Source organism: Vidua chalybeata, chromosome 27 (assembly GCF_026979565.1).
Source record: "Vidua chalybeata isolate OUT-0048 chromosome 27, bVidCha1 merged haplotype, whole genome shotgun sequence".
NCBI lineage: Eukaryota > Metazoa > Chordata > Aves > Passeriformes > Viduidae > Vidua > Vidua chalybeata.
The window spans coordinates 5,496,055-5,516,575 of record NC_071556.1 but is presented as its reverse complement, the minus strand read 5'-3'; the positions used below and the strand labels follow the sequence as shown (position 1 = coordinate 5,516,575).

At 65.2% G+C, this 20,521-nt stretch overlaps 1 protein-coding gene across 1 annotated transcript; it reads left to right on the top strand.

Moving 5' to 3' along the window:
• Positions 1 to 7,553: 7,553 nt before the first annotated feature.
• Positions 7,554 to 20,249, top strand: KCNN1 (potassium calcium-activated channel subfamily N member 1). Its single transcript, XM_053966185.1, has 9 exons — positions 7,554 to 7,703; positions 8,952 to 9,374; positions 9,454 to 9,549; positions 12,275 to 12,693; positions 15,675 to 15,816; positions 16,559 to 16,669; positions 17,585 to 17,712; positions 18,790 to 18,859; positions 19,546 to 20,249. Exons 2-9 carry the CDS (start codon positions 9,009 to 9,011, stop codon positions 19,921 to 19,923), a joined length of 1,710 nt encoding a protein of 569 aa, XP_053822160.1. The 5' UTR covers positions 7,554 to 7,703; positions 8,952 to 9,008; the 3' UTR covers positions 19,924 to 20,249.
• Positions 20,250 to 20,521: the final 272 nt, after the last annotated feature.

Sequence of the window (20,521 nt, the reverse complement as noted above, 5' to 3'; positions counted from 1 at the left end):
CGGACACGGACAGGGACACACGGACACACGGACAGGGACAGAGGGACAGGGACACACGGACACGGACAGGGACACACGGACACACGGACAGGGACAGAGGGACAGGGACACACGGACACACGGACAGGGACAGAGGGACAGGGACACACGGACACACGGACAGGGACAGAGGGACAGGGACACACGGACACGGACACACGGACACACGGACACGGACACACGGACACACGGACAGGGACACACGGACACGGACACACGGACACGGACACACGGACACACGGACAGGGACACACGGACACGGACACACGGACACACGGACACGGACACACGGACACACGGACAGGGACACACGGACAGGGACACACGGACACGGACACACGGACACACGGACACGGACACACGGACACACGGACAGGGACACACGGACAGGGACACACGGACACGGACACACGGACACGGACACACGGACACACGGACAGGGACACACGGACAGGAACCCCCCCTGCTTTGCACGCACACCTTGCACACCCGCTGTTCACGCCCCGATTCACACCGCACCTCGCGCACCCCCGTGCACACCACACCGGCACCCCCCAATCCCCCCCAATTCCCACCCCCCAATCCCCCCCAATTCCCCCTTAATTCCCGCACCCCAATTCCCCCCCCCCAATTCCCCCCCCAATTCCCACCCCCTGTTCACACTCCTGTTCACACCCCCCCCCTCACTCGCCCCGTGCCCACCGCCCCTCGCCCCCCCCCCGTTCTTTGTTCCCCGCAAACCTCAGCCCCCCCGCCCCCAAACCCCCCCGCGCCCCCCCCCCCCAGCCCACGCTCACCCCCGGGCTGTGCCCCGTGTCCCCAAACCCCCGCGGCGCGACAAAAGCTGGGGGGGGGGGGGGCTGCGGGAAGGAAGGGGCGACACTCCGGCCCCCCCCCCCCCCGGCCCAACGCGGGGGTCACCCCGCGCCCCCTCCCCACCGCCGGCACCGCGGGGGTGACACCGAGACGTTAGCGGGGGACAAAGCCCCGCCCGGGGGCTGCCCCGGTGTCACCGGGGGGTTCCCAGGGGGTCACCGGGGGGGGTCCCCACGGGGACGGGGACGGGGGGGGGGAACCGCGGGTGGGCGATCGCCCCCGGCCCCGCGGCTGCGGCGGCGCGCGGGGAGGGGAGCCCGTCAGGCGGCGGGATCCATCCGCAGCGGCGGCCGGGAGGCCCCGGGAAGCCCCGGGAAGCACCGGGAGGCCCCGGGAAGCCCCGGGAAGCACCGGGAGGCCCCGGGGAGCCCCGGGAAGCACCGGGAGGCCCCGGGGAGCCCCGGGAGGCGGCGGGGCCGGTGCGCGCGGCTGCGCGTGTGGAGCGGCATCGCAACGGCGCCGCATCGCCGCCCGCAGCCCCCGCGGCCGCCGCCTGCGCGCTGGGGAAACCGAGGCACGGCGCGGCCGGGAGGGGCTCGGCGGCACCGCGGAGCCGCTGTCCAGGCTCGCCCCCGGCCCCCGGTTGTGCCACCGGAACCCGCCGGGATCCCGGGCTCGGCGCCGCACGTGTCGCCGCCGCCGGGCCATGGTCAGCGGCGGCAGCGCCCGAGGGCAGCGGAGGCCGGGGGCTGGCGGCAGGTGGGTGAATTTGGGGGGGGGGTCCGCGACCGTGGGGACCCCCCCCTCCGCTCTAAGGGGGCTGCCGGTGCTGGGGAAGCCCGTGGCTCGCGGGAATCCCCGCATTCCCGGGAATCCCCCGGCTCGGGAGGATCCCCCCGCTCGCGGGAAGCCCCCGGCGCAGCGGCGGGGAGGGTACCCGGGGGGGGTGGGTGGGTGGGAAGGGGAGGCGGCAGCACGGGGGGGCTTCCCCGGGGCTTCCCCGGTGTTCCGAGGCTCCGGGGTGTCCGGGGCCTGCTCAGCCTCCCCCGGTGCGGCGCGGGGTTGGCGGGGGGGGGGGGCGCGGGAGGAGCCCCCGGCGGTGACAATGAGGACAGGGAGTGACAGTGCCCGGCTAAAAATACCGCGGGCTCCCACCCACCGCCAGCGCCGCGGCCTCAAGGTCACTGCCCCGCCGGGGGGGGGAACGCGGGGGCGTGGGGCGGGGAAGCCCCCGGCCTCCCCCCACCCCGCACGCTGCCGTTGTCGCCAGTGTCGCTCCGCCGAGCCGAGAGCCGGCAGCGCCCGCCGCCCCCGCGGCCCCGGCGAATGTCCCCGCCGCCCCCCGGCGCGCCCCGACGCTCCCCGTAGCACGGGGCCGTGGCAAGTGAGCGGGCGCGGGGGTGGCAGCGGCGGCGGGGACACCCCGGGGCGGCGGGGGGGGGGGGGCAGCGACGGGAACCCCGCGCGTGGCGTTCCCCGGTGTGGGGACAGCGGGGACTCCCTGCCTTGGGCGTGGGGACAATGGGGATGTCCTGCCTTGTGGGGGGGGTTGTGGTGTGGGGACACTGGGGACGCCCTCCCTGCGGGGTTCGGCTGCTCGGGGCCCCCCCGGCTGATGGACTCAGGGGATTTGGGGGTCCCCGTCCTTGGGGACAATGTGGCTGCTGTCACCAAAGGCGTGAGCAGGGCTGAGGGCTCGGTGGCGCTCGGCGCTCCCCCGGTTTTGGCCGCCCGCTGCTGGGGTGGCACTGGTGGCACGGGGGAGTGACAGCGGTGGCACGGCGGGGTGACACCCGCCTCAGCGCCCACCAAAAGCAGGGGGACCCCGTGCCACAAACGCGGCTGTGACACCGGGGTGGCACGTCCGGCAGCCACCGCAGCCGGCGGGGCCCGGGGCCGCCGCCGAGCCCGGGGGGGGCACCGGGGGCTCCGGGCGGCTTCGGGCACCGCGCGGCCCTCGCGGCTTCGACGTGCGGGGCGCAGCCGCCGGGGCGGGGACCGCGGGGACACACGGGGGCCTTCCCGCCCCTCGCGACCTTCCCGGTGACCTTGGCCCACCGCGGGGGACCCTGCGCTGGGTGGGCACCGCGGGGACCCCTCCTCAGCGGAGGGGACCCCCGCCCTGCAGCGGGGACGCGGGGCTCCACAAGGGCGTGGGCGAGCTTTGGGGGACCCCCCCCTCGCCGAAGGTTTTGTGGCGGTGCCAGGGGCGGCGGCGACCCCCCCGGGTGGCCCGGGCGGGGGTCGGCGGTGGCCCGGCGGGGGCAGCCAGGCGGAGCGGCTTTGTCCTTTCGGCTGAGCCGAGCGCGTGGGGGAGGCGCAGGGAGAACCCGGCGCGGCGGCTTTGTCTGGGGACGCCGGCGCGGTGGCGGCCGAGGGGGGGGGGCGTGGGGAGCCCGGACCCCCCCCGCTACACCCCCCGGGACCCCCCAGCCCAGCCCCACAACCCGCGGGGCCACAAGCAGGTACGGTGTCCCCCGGCCGCGCGTCCCCTCCCGAGGCGGGCGGGATGGGGACGGGGTCCCCCCTTGGGCCGGGGGGGTCGCGGGGGGGATCACGGCTGTCCCTGCCACCCCTGGGGACATCGGGGCTGTGGCCGTGTCCCCGGATGCAGCGGCGGTCGCGGGTGTCCCGGCGGGGCTCTGCGGAGGGATTTTCTCGGGGAGACCCCGGCACCAGGCGGGGATTCCCTGGCGTCGCGGCGGGGCCGGGGAGCTTCGGGTGTCCCCGCGTGTCCCCGCGGGTGTGCCACCTCCTGTGCCACCCCCTGCGCTGTGGGGGACACACGGGTGGCACCGGGCCCGATCCTGCGTGGGGGAAACCCCCCCGGCGCCGGGCGCTGCCCCCCTGCCCCCACCCCGCCGTGCCAGGGGGGCGACACGGGGGGACCCGGGGGGTCGCGGGTGTCGCCACCCCCGGCGGCCCCCCCGTGGCACGGCTGGGCTGCGCCATCCCGCTGCTTTTTGGGGAGCCGCGTGGCCTCGTCCCGCTGCCTCTCGGCCGGTTCTGTGCCCCCCCCCAAAGCACAGCGAGCCCCCCTGCCCTGCCCTGCCCTCGGGGGGCAGGGGCGGTGCCGCCCCCGGCCCGCCCCTCGCCGGCGGGTGGCCAGCGGGGGCCGGGGGCTCCTGCTGGCACCGCCAGCTGCTCCCGGCCTGGGACATATGGCCGGGGCTTGGCGGCGGCCGCAGGAACCGGGGCCACGCGGCGGATTTTTTTTGGGGGGGGGGGGCAGCCGGGGGTCTGACGCACTTGGTGCCCCCGGCCAGCCCCGGGCCGCGGTGGCGACCGGCGGGGAGCCCCGGTGACCCCGGGCGGGGGGACCGCGCGGTCCCCGCGGCCCTGAGCACCCCGAGCCCGCAGGCGGGGGTGCTCCCCGCTGTCCCCGCGGTGCCGCCGGCCCCGCTCGCCCCGGATTCCTGCCCCCCCACCCCGCCCCGCCGCGGTGCCCGGGCAGGAATCGGCGAGCGGGGGCGGAATAAATCCCCCCGGAGCCCCGCGCCCCCCGCCGCTATTTTTAGCCCCCCCCCCGCCCCCCCCCTCCGCTGCAGTTGTTCCGAGGCAGCGCCGCTGCTCCGGGCCACGGGGGGAGCGGAGGGTCCCCTTGTCACCCCGCCGCCACCCCGCTGCCACCCCGGGGCGCTGGGGGCCGCGCCAGCCCGGCCGTGGCGTGTCCCTGCCCCGGGAGGTGCTGCCGCGGCCGGTGCCACCCTCCGGACCCCTCTGCTGTCCCCACCCGAGGGTCCTGCCCCAGCGTGGTGGCATCTGCAGCTCTGCCTTGTCCATTGTCCCCTTGCGGGGGTGGCAGAGCCACCCGTGGGTGTCCTGCTGCCGTGTCACATCCCGGAGCAGGGACATTGGTGGCCGTGGCTCAAGGACACACGGTGGCTCTGCCATGTCCCCATCCCCATCCCCGCCTTGGGGACATTGGGGACAGGCAGGACCGCCCTGCTCATCCCACCCTGGGCATGCAGCCACCAGCCAGGGTGTCCCCTTGGGGACAGGGACAGGGGACAGGGACAGGGACAGGGACAGGGACAGGGACAGGGGACAGGAATAGAGCCAGGGGACTGGGATGGGGACAGGGACAGGGGACTGGGTTGGGGACAGGAACAGGGACAGGGACAGGGACAGGGACAGGGAACAGGGGACAGGGACAGGGAGCAGGGGACAGGGACAGGGGATAGGAAACAGGGATTGGGGACAGGGACAAGGGACAGGGACAGGAATAGAGCCAGGGGACAGGGACAGGGGACAGGGACAGGGGACTGGGTTGGGGACAGGAACAGGGACAGGGAACAGGGACAGGGGACTGGAATGGGGACAGGGACAGGGGACAGGGGACAGGAACAGGGACAGGGACAGGGGATAGGAAACAGGGATTGGGGACAGGGACAGGGGACAGGGAGAGGGGACTGGGTTGGGGACAGGGACAAGAGACAGGGAACAGGGACAGGGGATAGGAAACAGGGGACAGGGACAGGGGACAGGGACAGGGGACAGGGACAGGGGACAGGGACAGGGACAGGGGATAGGAAACAGGGATTTGGGACAGGGACAAGGGACAGGGACAGGAATAGGGACAGGAATAGGGACAGGAATAGGGACAGGGGACTGGGTTGGGGACAGGGACAGGGGCAGGGACAGGGGACTGGGTTGGGGACAGGGACAGGAGCCTCCCCGGGATGCAGGGATCCGTCCCTGGGGATGCTCGGGCGGGGGGAAGACGGATCCGGGCCCTTCTGCGCCGCCATCCAGAGGAGTGAAGCCACCACCGTGCTTCATGAAATATTTACTGTCCCCAGCCCGCGGTGGCCTCACCCACCCCCGTCTGAGGTGACAAAAAACTTTTCCGGGCTGTGGGGCCTGGCACAGCCTCAGGGGAAGGGCCCTGAAGGGTGGGGGGAACATTTCCCCCTCCGTCCCTGCCCGCTGCGGCTTTTCCCTCCCCACGCCGAATATTAAAAAGAAATCGGAGCCCATTTTCCTGCGATAAATTTGGCAGAATGGAGAGAAAACGATCCGGCCCTGGAGGGGAGCCAGGCCCGGCCGCACACCGGGAGCAGCTGGCCGCTGGAGCCCGGCCCCGCTCCGGGGCTCCCGGGGGACCGGGAGCAGCCCGGGGTGCCGAGGCCCCGCCGGTGGCAGCGGCCGCCGCCCCCCGCCGGTGTCCGGAGCCAGCCCGGTGTGCCGGAGGAGACCCCAAATCCCGGGGGGCGCTGCGGGGATGGGGGAGCTGTGGGGTCTGGGGTCTGGGGACTTGTGGGGTGCTTTGTGCAGGGGGGGTTGTGTGGGGCAGCAGTGGGGTTGGAGCAGTAGGGCCGCTCCTCGTGCAATGGGGTTTTAGTGTCACACAGACCCCCGTGCAGTGGGGTTTTAGTGCCACACAGCCCCCCGTGCTATGGGGTTTTAGTGTCACACAGACCCCCTGCTATGGGGTTTTAGTGTCACACAGACCCCCTGCTATGGGGTTTTAGTGTCACACAGACCCCGTGCAGTGGGGTTTTAGTGTCACACAGACCCCCGTGCTGTGGGGTTTTAGTGTCACAAAGACCCCGTGCTATGGGGTTTTAGTGTCACACAGACCCCGTGCTGTGGGGTTTTAGTGCCACACAGCCCCTCGTGCAATGGGGTTTTAGTGTCACACAGACCCCCTGCTATGGGGTTTTAGTGCCACACAGACCCTGTGCTATGGGGTTCTAGTGTCACACAGCCCCTGTGCTATGGGGTTTTAGTGCCACACAGACCCCCTGCTATGGGGTTTTAGTGTCACACAGACCCCGTGCAGTGGGGTTTTAGTGTCACACAGACCCCGTGCTATGGGGTTTTAGTGCCACACAGACCCCGTGCAGTGGGGTTTTAGTGTCACACAGACCCTGTGCTATGGGGTTTTAGTGTCACACAGACCCCGTGCAATGGGGTTTTACTGTCACACAGCCCCTGTGCTATGGGGTTTTAGTGTCACACAGACCCCCGTGCAATGGGGTTTTAGTGTCACACAGCCCCTGTGCTATGGGGTTTTAGTGTCACACACCCCGTGCTGTGGGGTTTTAGTGTCACACAGACCCCGTGCAGTGGGGTTTTAATGTCACACAGACCCCGTGCTATGGGGTTCTAGTGTCACACACCCCGTGCTGTGGGGTTTTAGTGTCACACAGACCCCCTGCTATGGGGTTTTAGTGTCACACAGACCCCGTGCAATGGGGTTTTACTGCCACACAGCCCCTCGTGCAATGGGGTTTTAGTGTCACACAGACCCCCTGCTATGGGGTTTTAGTGTCACACAGACCCCGTGCAATGGGGTTTTTGTGTGGTGCAGCCCCCCGTGCTATGGGGTTGGTGCAGTAGGGCTGCTCTTGCAATGGGGTTTTTCTTGTATGGGGCAGCCCCTCGTGCTATGGGGTTTTTGTGTCACACAGCCCCCTGTGCGACGGGGTTCTTGGTGCAATAGGGACCCTCGTGCCATGGGGACACCGGTGTGTCACAGCCGCTCGTGCCATGGGGACACCGGTGTGTCACAGCTGCTCGTGCCATGGGGACACCGGTGTGTCACAGCCGCTCGTGCCATGGGGACACCGGTGTGTCACAGCCCCTCACCCCGGTGCAGGGCACAGGGTGACCCCCGGCGGTGGCACTGCCAGGGCAGGACCCTCAGGGGCTGTGCCAGCTCGGGGGGTCCCTGCCCGGTCACCGGGGGGCTCGGGCACCCCCTAACGCCGCGTGTCCCCCGGCCAGGCGTGCAGGGAAGCCCATGGCCCCCGGACCCCCGGACCGCCCCCGCGCCCAGCCCCGGCCCCGCAGCCCCTGACGGCCCCGGGACCCCCCCGGGCGGCCCCGGGGAGCCCCAGCAGGTACGGGGGGGTCGCGGGGGGCTGGGGGGGTTTGGGGTGCGCTGGGGGTGTTTTGGGGTGCACTGGGAGTGTTTTGGGTGCACTGGGGGTGTTTTGGGGTGCCCTGAGGGTGTTTTGGGTGCACTGGGGGCCATGGGGGGGGCTGTACTGGGCGGGGACGTGGGGGGGGGGGGGGTGATGAATTTTGGGGTGCGGCGAGGCCGAAGGGGTGGGGAGGGGTCCCGGGGGGTGCTGAAGGGCTGCGATGGGGAGGGGAGCGTTTTTTGGGGGGGGGGGGGGGGTCGCGGGGTCTGGGGGGGCGCCGGGAGGGGGGGCGTGACCAACACGAGGGGGCGTGACCAAGGGCGTGGCGCGGTGCTCGTCAGCGGGGGGGCGGGGGCTGCGCGGACCAATCAGAACGCCGGGCGCGCTCGGACCACGCCTCCGGCCCCGCCCCCGGCGCTCCGGTGCCGCCGCCGCGCGCCCCCGGGACCGGCTCGGGCTGCGGCGGCGGCGGCGGCGGCGGCGGGACCCGGCCCGGCCGGCAGGCCCCGGGCACGGCAGGTACCGGGCACGGCAGGGCCGCGCCGGGGGCGGCGGGAGCCGCGGCCGAGCCCCCCCCCCCCCCCCCCCCCCCGGCAGCCCCGGGAGCGCCGGTACCGGGCGCGGCGCGCTCGGCTGCTCGGGGGCGGCGGGGACGCGCAGCCGCGGCTCGGGACCGGAGATGTCCCGCGGCTGCGGGGAGGGGACAGGGGACACACGGCCACCGGCGGCGGCGGTCGGCCGCGTCCGCAGCGGCGGGGGGGCGGGACACGGTTCGGCGGGCAGGACACGGGCACGGGCACGTCCCCACGGGCAGGGCACGGGCACGGGCACGGGCACGGGTACGGCCCCGCGGGCAGGACGCGTACCTGTGGTCACGGTGTGTCCCCGCCGCGGGCAGGACACGGCCACGTCCCCCGCGAGCGCCACGCGTCCCCACCGTGGGCGGGACACGGACCTGTGGTCACGGCGTGTCCCCACGGGCAGGACACGTCCCCACGGGCAGGAGATGTCCCCCACGGACGGGACACGTCCCCCACGGGCAGGACACGTCCCCCACGGACGGGACACGTCCCACGGGCGGGACACGTCCCCACAGCCGTCGAGGCCCCCGCACCGCTCCGGGAAGCCCCCGCCGAGGCCGGGCGGGATCCCGGCTCCCCGTGCCCCCATCCCGGTCACCCCACCCACCGGCGTGTCCCCCCCGCGTGTCCCCCTGTCCCGCAGGTCGCCCCCGCGCCGCCGAGCCATGCGGGATCGCCCGGTGCTGTCGCCAGCAGAGCCATGAGCAGCTGTCGCTACAACGGGGGGGTGCGGCGGCCCCGGGGACCCCCGAGCGCCGCCCGCACCCCGCAGCCGCCGCCGCACCGGGACCCGCCGCCGCCGCGGGGCTGCCCCAGCCCCGGTCCCCGCGTGGTCGTGTCCCGGCCGGAGCGGCCCGGGGCGGCCGAGCCCGGCCCCGGCGCGGCCCCGGCGGGCCCGGGGGCGGCGGAGGAGCGGCGGAACCAGAACATCGGCTACAAGCTGGGCCACCGGCGAGCGCTCTTCGAGAAGCGCAAGCGCCTCAGCGACTACGCGCTGATCTTCGGCATGTTCGGCATCGTGGTGATGGTCACCGAGACCGAGCTGTCCTGGGGGGTCTACACCAAGGTGGGGGGGGGGTCCCGGCACGGGGGTGGGGGGCGCTGCGGGCTCCGGCCGCGCTCACGGTGCCCCCGTGCCCCGGCAGGAGTCGTCGTATTCGTTCGCCCTGAAATGCCTTATCAGCCTCTCGACCCTCATCCTGCTGGGGCTCATCGTCATGTACCACGCCAGGGAGATCCAGGTGGGCGAGGGCCACCGGCCCCCGGCTGGCACCCGCCCCGGGGCGGCACCGGCCTGTCCCCGTGTCACCCAGAGGGAAAAAAAAAAACCCCAAAAAAAACAGAACAAAAAACCGGGAAAAAGGCGGCCCCTCTGTTCCCGAAAAATGGATGAAAATAACTTTTGGTTTTATACTAAAGCAATTCATCCTTAAAATAATACCCCAAAAGTTAGTACCCCATAATTTAATGCCCCATAAGTGAACATATCCCAAAAGTTAATACCCCAAAAGTTAATACCCCAAAAGTTAATATCCCATAATTTAATGCCCCATAAATCAATACCCCAGAAATTAATACCCCAGAATTTAATACCCCATAATTTAACGCCCCATAAGTTAACATATCCCAAAAGTTAATACCCCAAAAGTTAATGCCCCATAAATTAATACCCCAGAAATTAATACCCCATAACTTAACATACCCCATAATTTAATATCCCATAATTTAATACCCCATAATTTAATATCCCACAATTTAATACCCCATAAATTAACACCCCATAACTTAACATACCCCAAAAATTAATACCCCAAAAGTTAGTACCCCAAAAGTTAATACCCCATAAGTTAACATACCCCATAATTGAATATCCCATAATTTAATACCCCATAATTTAATATCCCACAATTTAATACCCCATAAATTAATACCCCATAACTTAACATACCCCAAAAATTAATACCCCAAAAGTTAATATCCCATAATTTAATGCCTCATAAATTAATACCCCATAAATTAATACCCCAGAATTTAATACCCCATAACTTTACATACCCCAAAAGTTAATATCCCATAATTTAATACCCCATACGTTAATACCCCATAAATTAATACCCCATAAAAACTGCTATTAAAAAGCTACAAAATGCAAGAAAAACTTTCATGCTACAAATTTTCCTGCCCCGAGCAGCTCATTCATTAATTCCGTCATTAACGCCATGAAAAAGCAATTTCTTATAGAAAAACCTCAATAACGTAGCAAGAAAGACTCTTCTCCCTAAATAAACAACAAAAATTTAATAATTAGTAAAAATATTTTAATTATCAAAGTTAATAGTTATTTTTACAGCAGTAAACTCACTAAAAATACCAAATGTATCTCTTTACCTTGCCAGTAAAAAAAAGTTTACTCTAATTTCTTATTACTTTTCTTTTAATTGTATTAATGAAGTTTTCTTTATGCCCTTTAAAGTTTGGAACTTGCTTTGCCCTCCTGCTAATCCTCATCTCACAGCAGAAAAAAAATCAGTAAATAATTCCAATAAGTCCACTGGCATTTAGCCAGCACTAAACCCAATTAATAAGTTAATGAAAATCCTCCTCAATTAACCAAAAAAACCTCAAATTAACCAAAATCCTGTCAAATTAACCAAAAACCACTCAAATTAAAAAAAAAAAACTCAAATTAACAAAAGAACCTCATATTAACAAAAAAAACCCCTCAAATTAACTAAAACCTCCCTCAAATTAATAAAAAAAAAACCCCTTGAATTAACAAAAAAAAATTCAAATTAACTGAAAAACCCTCAAATTTACCCAAATAAACCTCAAATTAAGGAAAAAAACCTGAAATTAGCAAAAAAAACCCCTTCAAATTAGCCAAATCCCCCCTAAGTTAACCCAAACCCCTCAAATTACCCAAAATAAACCTCAAAAAATTTCCCAAAAATCCCCTCAAATTAACCAGAAAAACCCTCCAATTCCCCAAATATCCCTCAAATTACCCAAAACAACCCTCAAAGTATCCCAAGCCCCCCTAAATTACCCAAAACCCCTTCAAATTACCCCAACCCCCCCTCAAAAAATTACCCCAAACCCCGTCAAATTACCTCAAAACCCCATGAAAGGACCCCAAACCTCTGAGCCGCACTCAGCCCCCCTGAAATCACCTCAAACCCCCTCAAATTATCCCAAAACCCCCTCAAACAACCCCAAACCCCCTCAAACGACCCCAAACCCCCTCAAACAACCCCAAACCCCCCGAAACGCCCCCAAAGCCCCCGAAACGCCCCCAACCCCGGAGCCGCACTCAGCCCCCCTCAAACGACCCCAAACCCCCTCAAATGATCCCAAACCCCCTCAAACGCCCCCAAACCCCCCCGAAACAACCCCAAACCCCCCGAAACGCCCCCAACCCCCCCAAACGCCCCCAACCCCCTGAGCCGCACTCAGCCCCCTTCAAACAACCCCAAATCCCCTGAAATGACCCCAACCCCCCGAAACGCCCCCGACCCCCTGAAACGCCCCCAAACCCCAAACCCCCCGAAACGCTCCCAAAGCCCCCGAAACGCCCCCCAACACCCTGAAACGCCCCCAACCCCCTGAGCCGCATCAGCCCCCCTCAAACAACCCCAAACCCCCTCAAACGCCCCCAAACCCCCTCAAATGATCCCAAACCCCCCCCAAACGCCCCCAACCCCCTGAAACAACCCCAAACCCCCCGAAACGCCCCCAAACCCCCTCAAACACCCCCAACCCCCTGAGCCGCATCAGCCCCCCTCAAACAACCCCAAACCCCCTCAAACGCCCCCAAACCCCCTCAAACAACCCCAACCCCCCCCCAAACGCCCCAACACCCTGAGCCGCGCTCAGCCCCCCTCAAACAACCCCAAACCCCCCGAAACGCCCCCAAACCCCCCCAAACGCCCCCAACCCCCTGAGCCGCACTCGCCCCCCCCCCCGCAGCTGTTCATGGTGGACAACGGCGCCGACGACTGGCGCATCGCCATGACCTCGGAGCGCGTCTTCCTGATCGCGCTGGAGCTGCTGGTGTGCGCCATCCACCCCATCCCCGGGCAGTACCTGTTCACCTGGACGGCGCGCCTGGCCTTCACCTACGCCGCCTCGGTGGCCCACGCCGACGTGGACGTCATCCTGTCCATCCCCATGTTCCTGCGGCTCTACCTGCTGGGCCGCGTGATGCTGCTGCACAGCAAGCTCTTCACCGACGCCTCGTCGCGCAGCATCGGCGCGCTCAACAAGATCAACTTCAACACGCGCTTCGTCATGAAGACGCTCATGACCATCTGCCCCGGCACGGTGCTGCTGGTCTTCAGCATCTCCTCGTGGATCATCGCCGCCTGGACCGTGCGCGTCTGCGAGCGGTGAGCGGCGCGCCGGCCCCGGGGGGGGGGGTTTGGGGGGCGCGGGGTGGTCCCGGTTTTGGGGTTAGCGCGGGGGGTTTTTGGGTGGGAGCGTGCGGCTGAGGAGGCGCCGGGGGGGTTGAGGGGTGCAAGAGACCCCCGTGGTCAGGCCGGGCTGCTCCAGTGGGATTTGCCAGGTGGGATTGTCCCCAAGCCCCTCGGTGTCACCCTGGGGTGGAGAGAGACCCCCGTGGTCAGGCCGGGCTGCTCTGGTGGCATTTGTCAGACGGGATTGTCCCCAGGCTCCTCGGTGTCACCCTGGGGTGGAGAGAGACCCCCGTGGTCAGGCCGGGCTGCTCTGGTGGCATTTGTCAGACGGGATTGTCCCCAGGCTCCTCGGTGTCACCCCAGGGTGGGGAGAGACCCCCGTGGTCAGGCCGGGCTGCTCCAGTGGGATTTGCCAGGTGGGATTGTCCCCAAGCTCCTCGGTGTCACCCTGGGGTGGAGAGAGACCCCCGTGGTCAGGACAGGCACCTCTGGTGGGGGGTTTGGGGTTTGCCAGGTAGCATTTGCCAGGTGGGATTGTCCCCAAGCCCCTCGGTGTCACCCTGGGGTGGAGAGAGACCCCCGTGGTCAGGCTGGGCTGCTCCGGTGGGATTTGCCAGGTGGGATTGTCCCCAGGCTCCTCGGTGTCACCCCGGGGTGGAGAGAGACCCCCGTGGTCAGGACAGGCACCTCTGGTGGGGGGTTTGGGGTCTGGCTCGGGGATTGTCCCCAGGCTCCTCCGTGTCACCCCAGGGTGGGGCAGCTGCTCCCTGGTGGGGCTGGGGGCACAGCTGAGGAGGTATCGGGGGGTTTGAGGGGTGCAAGAGACCCCCGCGGTCAGGACACGTGCCTCTGGTGGGATCTTTGGGGTTTGCCAGGTGGGATTGTCCCCAAGCTCCTCGGTGTCACCCTGGGGTGGGGCCTGCTGGGGCTGGGGGTGACACGGAGGGGACTGAGAGCTGGGGGGTGGCACGGGGATGAAAACTGGGGGTCCCTCAGAGGGAACCAAAGGTTTGGGGTCCCCCAGAGGGAACAAAAGATTGGGGGTCCCTCATAGGTGGTCAAAATTTGGGGTCTCGGAGTGAGCCAAAGGTTTGGGGTCCCCCAGAAGGGACTAAAATTGGGGGGGTCTCTCAGAGGGAACCAAAGGTTCGGGGTCCCCCAGAAGGGACTAAAATTGGGGGGGGTCTCTCAGAGGGAACCAAAGGTTCGGGGTCCCCCAGAGGGCTCCGAAGGTCGAGGGACCTGCAGAGGGTGCAAAGAGCTGGAGCTGCCAAGAGGACCAAAGATTTGGGGTCCCGCAGTGGGGACCAAAAACTGGGGGTCCCGCGGAGGGGTCCGGGAATGTGACATTCCCACCGAGGGGACCCTCGGGGACGCGCCCTCAGGACCCTCCTCAGCTGCTCCCCGCGGGGTGTCCGGGCTGTCCCCGCGGGGTGTCCGGGCTGTCCCCGCGGGGTGTCCGGGCTGTCCCCGCCGTGTCCCCGCCCCTGCTGGCCCCGAGCCCCCCCAGCCCCCGGGGTCGCGCATTAACCGCTGTTGTTTTCCCTCCCTGCCCGCTCTGCTGCTTGCAGGGACAAACTGTGAGTGACCGCGGGGACCGTCCCGAGTGACCGCGGGGACCGTCCCGAGTGACTGCAGGGACCGTCCCTCGCCCCAGGCTTCTGCTCCCCGAAACCCCCAGAATTTAGGATTAGCTGCGGCCGGGGGGGCGGGGGCGCGGAAAGGGGCCGGGGGCCCTTTTCCTCTTGGAACCTCGGCAGCTGCTTCCCGTCCCCTCCCCGCTGTCCCCCGCCTTGGGGACTTCCGTGGTGGCTTTGGGGGCACTTTCAGAGAGGCCCCACAAGGGGCTGGCAGTTTCCAAAGGATTTTTTTTTTTTCCTCCTGGGATCCGACTTTTGTCCCTTTGCGTTTCCCCTCCTGTCCCCGCACGTTTTGGGTTCCTGGGGGGGAATCCCGGGTGTTCCTTGGGAATGCAGGTCCCGGGAATTGTCACCGTGCTGTCGCCTCCCCCCTCAGCCCGGGCTGTCCCCGCCCTGTCCCTGCCGTGTCCCTCGGTGCCGGGTGAGGTTCCAAGCGCAGACCGGGTTGGGAAGCAGCAATCCTAAATTCCTGACACTTGAGACCCCACACCCCCACCCCGGCTTGTTCCTCTGTCCCTTTTCCCTTCCCCCCCCCATTTCCCCTTTCCCAATCCCACTTCCTTTCCCAATCCCATTTCCCTTTCCCAATCCCACTTCCTTTCCCCAATCCCATTCCCCTTTCCCCCCCATTTCCTTTTCCCAATCCCATTCCCCTTTCCCAATCCTATTCGCCTTTACCCAATCCCATTTCCTTTCCCCAATCCCATTTCCCTTTCCCATTTCCCTTTCCCAATCCCAATCCCCTTTCCCAATCCCAATCCCCTTTCCCTTTCCCATTTCCCTTTCCCAATCCCAATCCCCTTTCCCAATCCCAATCCCCTTTCCCAATCCCAATCCTCTTTCCCAATCCCATTTCCCTTTCCCATTTCCCTTTCCCAATCCCCTTTTCCCCTTTCCCCCCCAATTTTCCCCGCATGTCCCTGTCCCCCTGCCCGGCTTGGCCGCTGCTCCGTGTCCCCTGGCCGGGCTTGTCCCCACCCTCGGGGGCAGGGGGGTGGTGGCACCGCCGTGTCTGTGACATCGCAATCTCACAGTGTCCCCCAGTGTCCCCCCGGCGTCACCCGCGGTGGCCTTTGGGGCCGCGCGGCGACATCGGTGTCCCGCGCTTTTGGGGACAGCGGTGCCACCTCTGTGCTGTCCCCTCAACGTCCCGGGGGGACACAGCCTGGCCATGGGACGTCCCCATGGTGTCCCCAAATCTGGCTTGGGGACAGCGCCCCAAACCCACCGCGATGAGCACAAATGGGGGGGGGGATTCAACGACCGCGGTGCCGGCGGTGCCGGCGGTGCCAGCGGTGCCACCGCCCCGCGCAGGTACCACGACAAGCAGGAGGTGACCAGCAACTTCCTGGGGGCCATGTGGCTGATCTCCATCACCTTCCTGTCCATCGGCTACGGGGACATGGTGCCACACACCTACTGCGGCAAGGGCGTGTGCCTGCTCACCGGCATCATGGTGAGCCACGGGGACACGGGGACACTGCCAGGGGACACTGCCAGGGGGCACGGGGACAGTCAGGGGACAGCCAGGGGGCACGGGGACACTGCCAGGGGACACGGGGACACTGCCAGGGGACATGGTGCCACACACCTACTGCGGCAAGGGCGTGTGCCTGCTCACCGGCATCATGGTGAGCCACGGGGACACGGGGACACTGCCAGGGGACACGGGGACACTGCCAGGGGACATGGGGACACTGCCAGGGGACAGCCAGGGGACATTCAGGGGACATGGGGACACCACCAGGGGACATGGGGACAGTCAGAGGACATGGAGACACTGCCAGGGGACACTGACAGGGGACAGCCAGGGGACACAGGGACACTGCCAGGGAACACGAGAACACTGCCAGGGGACATGGGGACACCACCAGGGGACACTGCAGGGGACATGGGGACAGCCAGGGGACATGGCGACACTGCCAGGGGACATGGCAGGGACACCCTGAGGGGACAGCGTGAGGGGACAGGCAAGGGGACACCACGAGGGGACCCTGCCCTGGGGACACGGCGAGGAGATTTCCCGCTGCCTGAGGGGATCGTTTTGAACTCCAGCTGGGAGTTCAGGGCTCCCGCCAGTTTTTTTTTGTTGTTGTTGTTTTTTTTTTTTTTTAATTTTTTTAAACCCAAATTGTTCCCAAAAGGCCAGCGAAGGACAGGAGCCAACGCTGTCCCCGCTGTCCCCGCTGTCCCCGCAGGGCGCCGGCTGCACCGCGCTGGTGGTGGCCGTGGTGGCCCGGAAGCTGGAGCTGACCAAAGCCGAGAAACACGTCCACAACTTCATGATGGACACGCAGCTCACCAAGCGGGTGAGACCGCCTGGCTCGTCCCAAAAAATGGGGAAAATCCCGTTAAAAATGGGGGAAAAACGTTAAAACTGGGGGGGAAAACCCATGAAAAGCCATTGAAATGGGAAAAACCCATGAAAGCTGGGAGAAAGACATTAAAATTGGGGGAAATCCCATGAAATCTGGGAGAAAGACATTAAAATTGGGGGAAACCCCATGAAAACTGGGAGAAATACATTAAAATTGGGGGAAACCCCATGAAAACTGGGAGAAATACATTAAAATTGGGAGAAACCCCAAGAAAACTGGGAAAACCCCCATGAAAACCAGGAAAAAAAGGGAAAACCCCATTAAAACTGGGAAAAAGCCAATCAAACTGAGAAATGCAATTAAAACTGGGAAAACCCCTGCTGAAACTGGGAAAAATCCCCTTAAAACTTGGAAAAAAGTGGGAAAAACCCCATAAAAATCAGGGAAAAAGCTGATTCTGATGGGAGCCAGGGGTGATTCCTGGGATTTGGGGTGGCAGGTGAAGAACGCCGCTGCCAACGTGCACAGGGAAACGTGGCTCATCCACAAGCACACCAAGCTGGTGAAAGAGCCAATTAATACCAGGAAAAATGGGACAAAATCCTTTAAAACTGGGAAAAAATGGGAGAAACCGCCTTAAAAGTGGGAAGAACCTCCTTAAAACCTGGAAATCCCACATGAAAACCGGGGAAAAAACCCCGATGAAACCATGAAAAACTCGATTAAAACTGGGGGGAAACCCAATGAAAACTGGGGGGAAAAAAGCCCCAAAAAATGGGAAAAACCCCATGAAAACCAGGGAAAAATGGGAAAAAACCCATGAAAATCAGGGAAAAATGGGGAAATCCAGGGAAAAGCCCGTGGTGGTGCCCACCCATGGGTGATTCCCGGGATTTGGGGCGGCAGGTGAAGAACGCCGCTGCCAACGTGCTCAGGGAAACGTGGCTCATCCACAAGCACACCAAGCTGGTGAAGAAGATCGACCACGCCAAAGTTCGGACCCACCAGCGTAAGTTCCTCCAAGCCATCCATCAGTAAGTGCCACCGCTTTTCCTGCTTCCTTGTCACCCCCCTGTCCCCTCAGGGGGGGTGTCCCCTCCCGGGTGGGTGACAGGCGGTGCCCGTTGTGGTGGCCCCGGGGTTTGTCACCTGGCTTTGGTCTCGGTCCTGGCCTTGTCCCCTGTTCCTTGTCCCCTGTCCCCCATTCCCACTGTCCTGCTCCCCTGGCCTTGTCCTCTGTCCTGTTCCTGTCCCCATTCTTGTCCCCTGGCCTTGTCCCCAGTTCTTTCATTCCCTGTCCCCCATTCCCACTGTCCTTGTCCCCTGTCCTCTCTCTTTGTCCCCGTCCCTGTCCCCCAACTCTGCTGTCCCCATCCCCGTCCCTGTCCCTGTCCCCATCCCCGTCCCTGTCCCTGTCCCTGTCCCCATCCCTGTTCCTGTCCCTGTCCCTATCCCTGTCCCTGTCCCCATCCCTGTTCCTGTCCCTGTTCCTGTCCCTGTCCCCCTCTGTCCCTCTCCCTGTCCCTGTCTCTGTCCCTGTCCCTGTCCCCCCCATCCCTGTCCCTGTCCCCCTCTGTCCCTCTCCCTGTCCCCATCCCTGTCCCTGTCCCCCTCTGTCCCTGTCCCTGTCCCTGTCCCTGTCCCTGTCCCTGTCCCTGTCCCCTGCTGGGCACACCAGACCTATGGGGTGACCCCCGGGCCCCCCCAGCTCCGGGGTGGGGTGTGGGGGTGACCGGGGGTGGCCTGGCCGGGACAGGGGGGGTCCTTTTGGGTCCCTTTGGGGCGGGGGCGGTGACGCTGCTGCGCTGTCCCCTCGGAATTAACCCTTTCTTTTGTGTCCCTTGCGCCGCCCCCGCAGAGCTCAGAAGTAAGTGCCCCCCTCCCCTAACCCCCCCCCCCCCAGCTTTGCATGGGCTCTGCCGCCGAATTTGGGGGGGGGGGGGGACACCCCAAAACCCGCTGTGACCCCCCCGGGGGGGCTGAGAGGCTGCGCTTGAGGGGAGGGGCTGCACGTTCGGATGAGGGGCTGCATGGGGGTGACGGAGGTGACAGGGGTGGCAGAGGTGGCAGTGCCACCGGGGCTGTCCCCAAGGCCGCCGCTGTCCCCGCAGGCTGCGCAGTGTGAAGATGGAGCAGCGCAAGCTCAGCGACCAGGCCAACACCCTGGTGGACCTGGCCAAGGTGAGCGCGGCCGGGACCCCCCCGGTTCTATGGGGTCAGACCAGCCCCGAACCTGAACCCCCCCGGTTCTATGGGGTCAAACCAGCCCTGAACTCCCCCTCTTGTTATGGGGTCAAACGAGCCCTGACCCCCCTGTTTCTATGGGGTCGGGCCGTCCCTGACCCCAAGCCCATTGTTATGGGGTCAGGCTGTCCCTGATCCCCCCTTGTTATGGGGTCAGACCCATCCCTGACCCCGAGCCCGTTGCTGTGGGATTTTCGGGCCGTGCCTGGCCCCGATCCCGTTGCTGCGGGGTTTTGGGGCCGTGCCTGACCCTGATCCCCCATTGCTGTGGGGTTTTGGGGCCGTGCCTGACCCCGATCCCCCATTGCTGTGGGGTTTTGGGGCCGTGCCTGACCCCGATCCCCCATTGCTGTGGGGTTTTGGGGCCGTGCCTGACCCTGATCCCCCATTGCTGCGGGGTTTTGGGGCCGTGCCTGACCCCGATCCCCCATTGCTGTGGGGTTTTGGGGCCGTGCCTGACCCCGATCCCCCATTGCTGTGGGGTTTTGGGGCCGTGCCTGACCCTGATCCCCCATTGCTGCGGGGTTTTGGGGCCGTGCCTGACCCCGATCCCGTTGCTGCGGGGTTTTGGGGCCGTGCCTGACCCCGATCCCCCGTTCTTACGGGGTTTTGGGGCCGTGCAGACGCAGGCGCTGATGTCGGAGCTGCTGGCGGAGCTGCAGGAGCGCCACGAGGAGCTGGAGAAGCGCCTGGGGGCCCTGGAGGCGCAGCTGGAGGCGCTGGGGCTGCGCCTGCTGGCCCTGCCCGGGCTCGTCAGCCAGGCCCTGGGCCAGCCGCGGCCCCCGGGGCCACCGGGGCCACCGGGGCCACCGGGGCCACCAGGGACACCAGGGCCACCGGGGACACCGGGGACACCGGGGACACCAGGGACACCGGGGACACCGGGGACACCGGGGACACCGCGGCCACCGCGGCCGAGCGCGGCCACCGCCCCCTGCAGCCCCAGCCGCGACCCCCGCGCCGCCCCCGACAGCCCCCGGCCCGCCTCGGACAGCGGCTGAGGGGACAGCGGCGTGTCACGGGGTGTCACCGGGTGTCATCGAGTGTCACCGGGTGTCACTGAGTGTCATCGAGTGTCACCGAGTGTCACCGGGTGTCACTGAGTGTCACTGAGTGTCACCAAGTGTCACCTTTGGACAGCGGCTGAGGGGACAGCGGCGTGTCACCGCGTGTCACCGCGTGTCACCGAGTGTCACCGCGTGTCACTGAGTGTCACCTTGGGGTGATGGGGACAGCGGCGTGTCACCGAGTGTCACCTTTGGACAGTGGCTGAGGGGACAGCGGTGTGTCACCGAGTGTCACCGAGTGTCACCGTGTGTCACCAAGTGTCACCGTGTGTCACCGTGTGTCACCTGTGGGCAGCAGCTGAGGGGATGGCAGCATGTCACCGCGTGTCACTGAGTGTCACCGTGTGTCACCAAGTGTCACCGTGTGTCACCGAGTGTCACCTTTGGACAGCAGCTGAGGGGACAGCGGTGTGTCACCGAGTGTCACCGAGTGTCACCAAGTGTCACCGAGTGTCACCGAGTGTCACCGAGTGTCACCTGTGGGCAGCAGCTGAGGGGATGGCAGCGTGTCACCGAGGGGCGCTGGGGTCAC

Coding starts and splice junctions, on each gene's coding strand:
- KCNN1 (XM_053966185.1), top strand. CDS start 9,009: ATGAGCAGCTGTCGCTACAACGGGGGGGTGCGGCGGCCCCGGGGACCC. Junction 15,817..16,558: donor GCCTGCTCACCGGCATCATG/GTGAGCCACGGG, acceptor CTGTCCCCGCAG/GGCGCCGGCTGCACCGCGCT. Junction 18,860..19,545: donor CCCTGGTGGACCTGGCCAAG/GTGAGCGCGGCC, acceptor GGGGCCGTGCAG/ACGCAGGCGCTGATGTCGGA.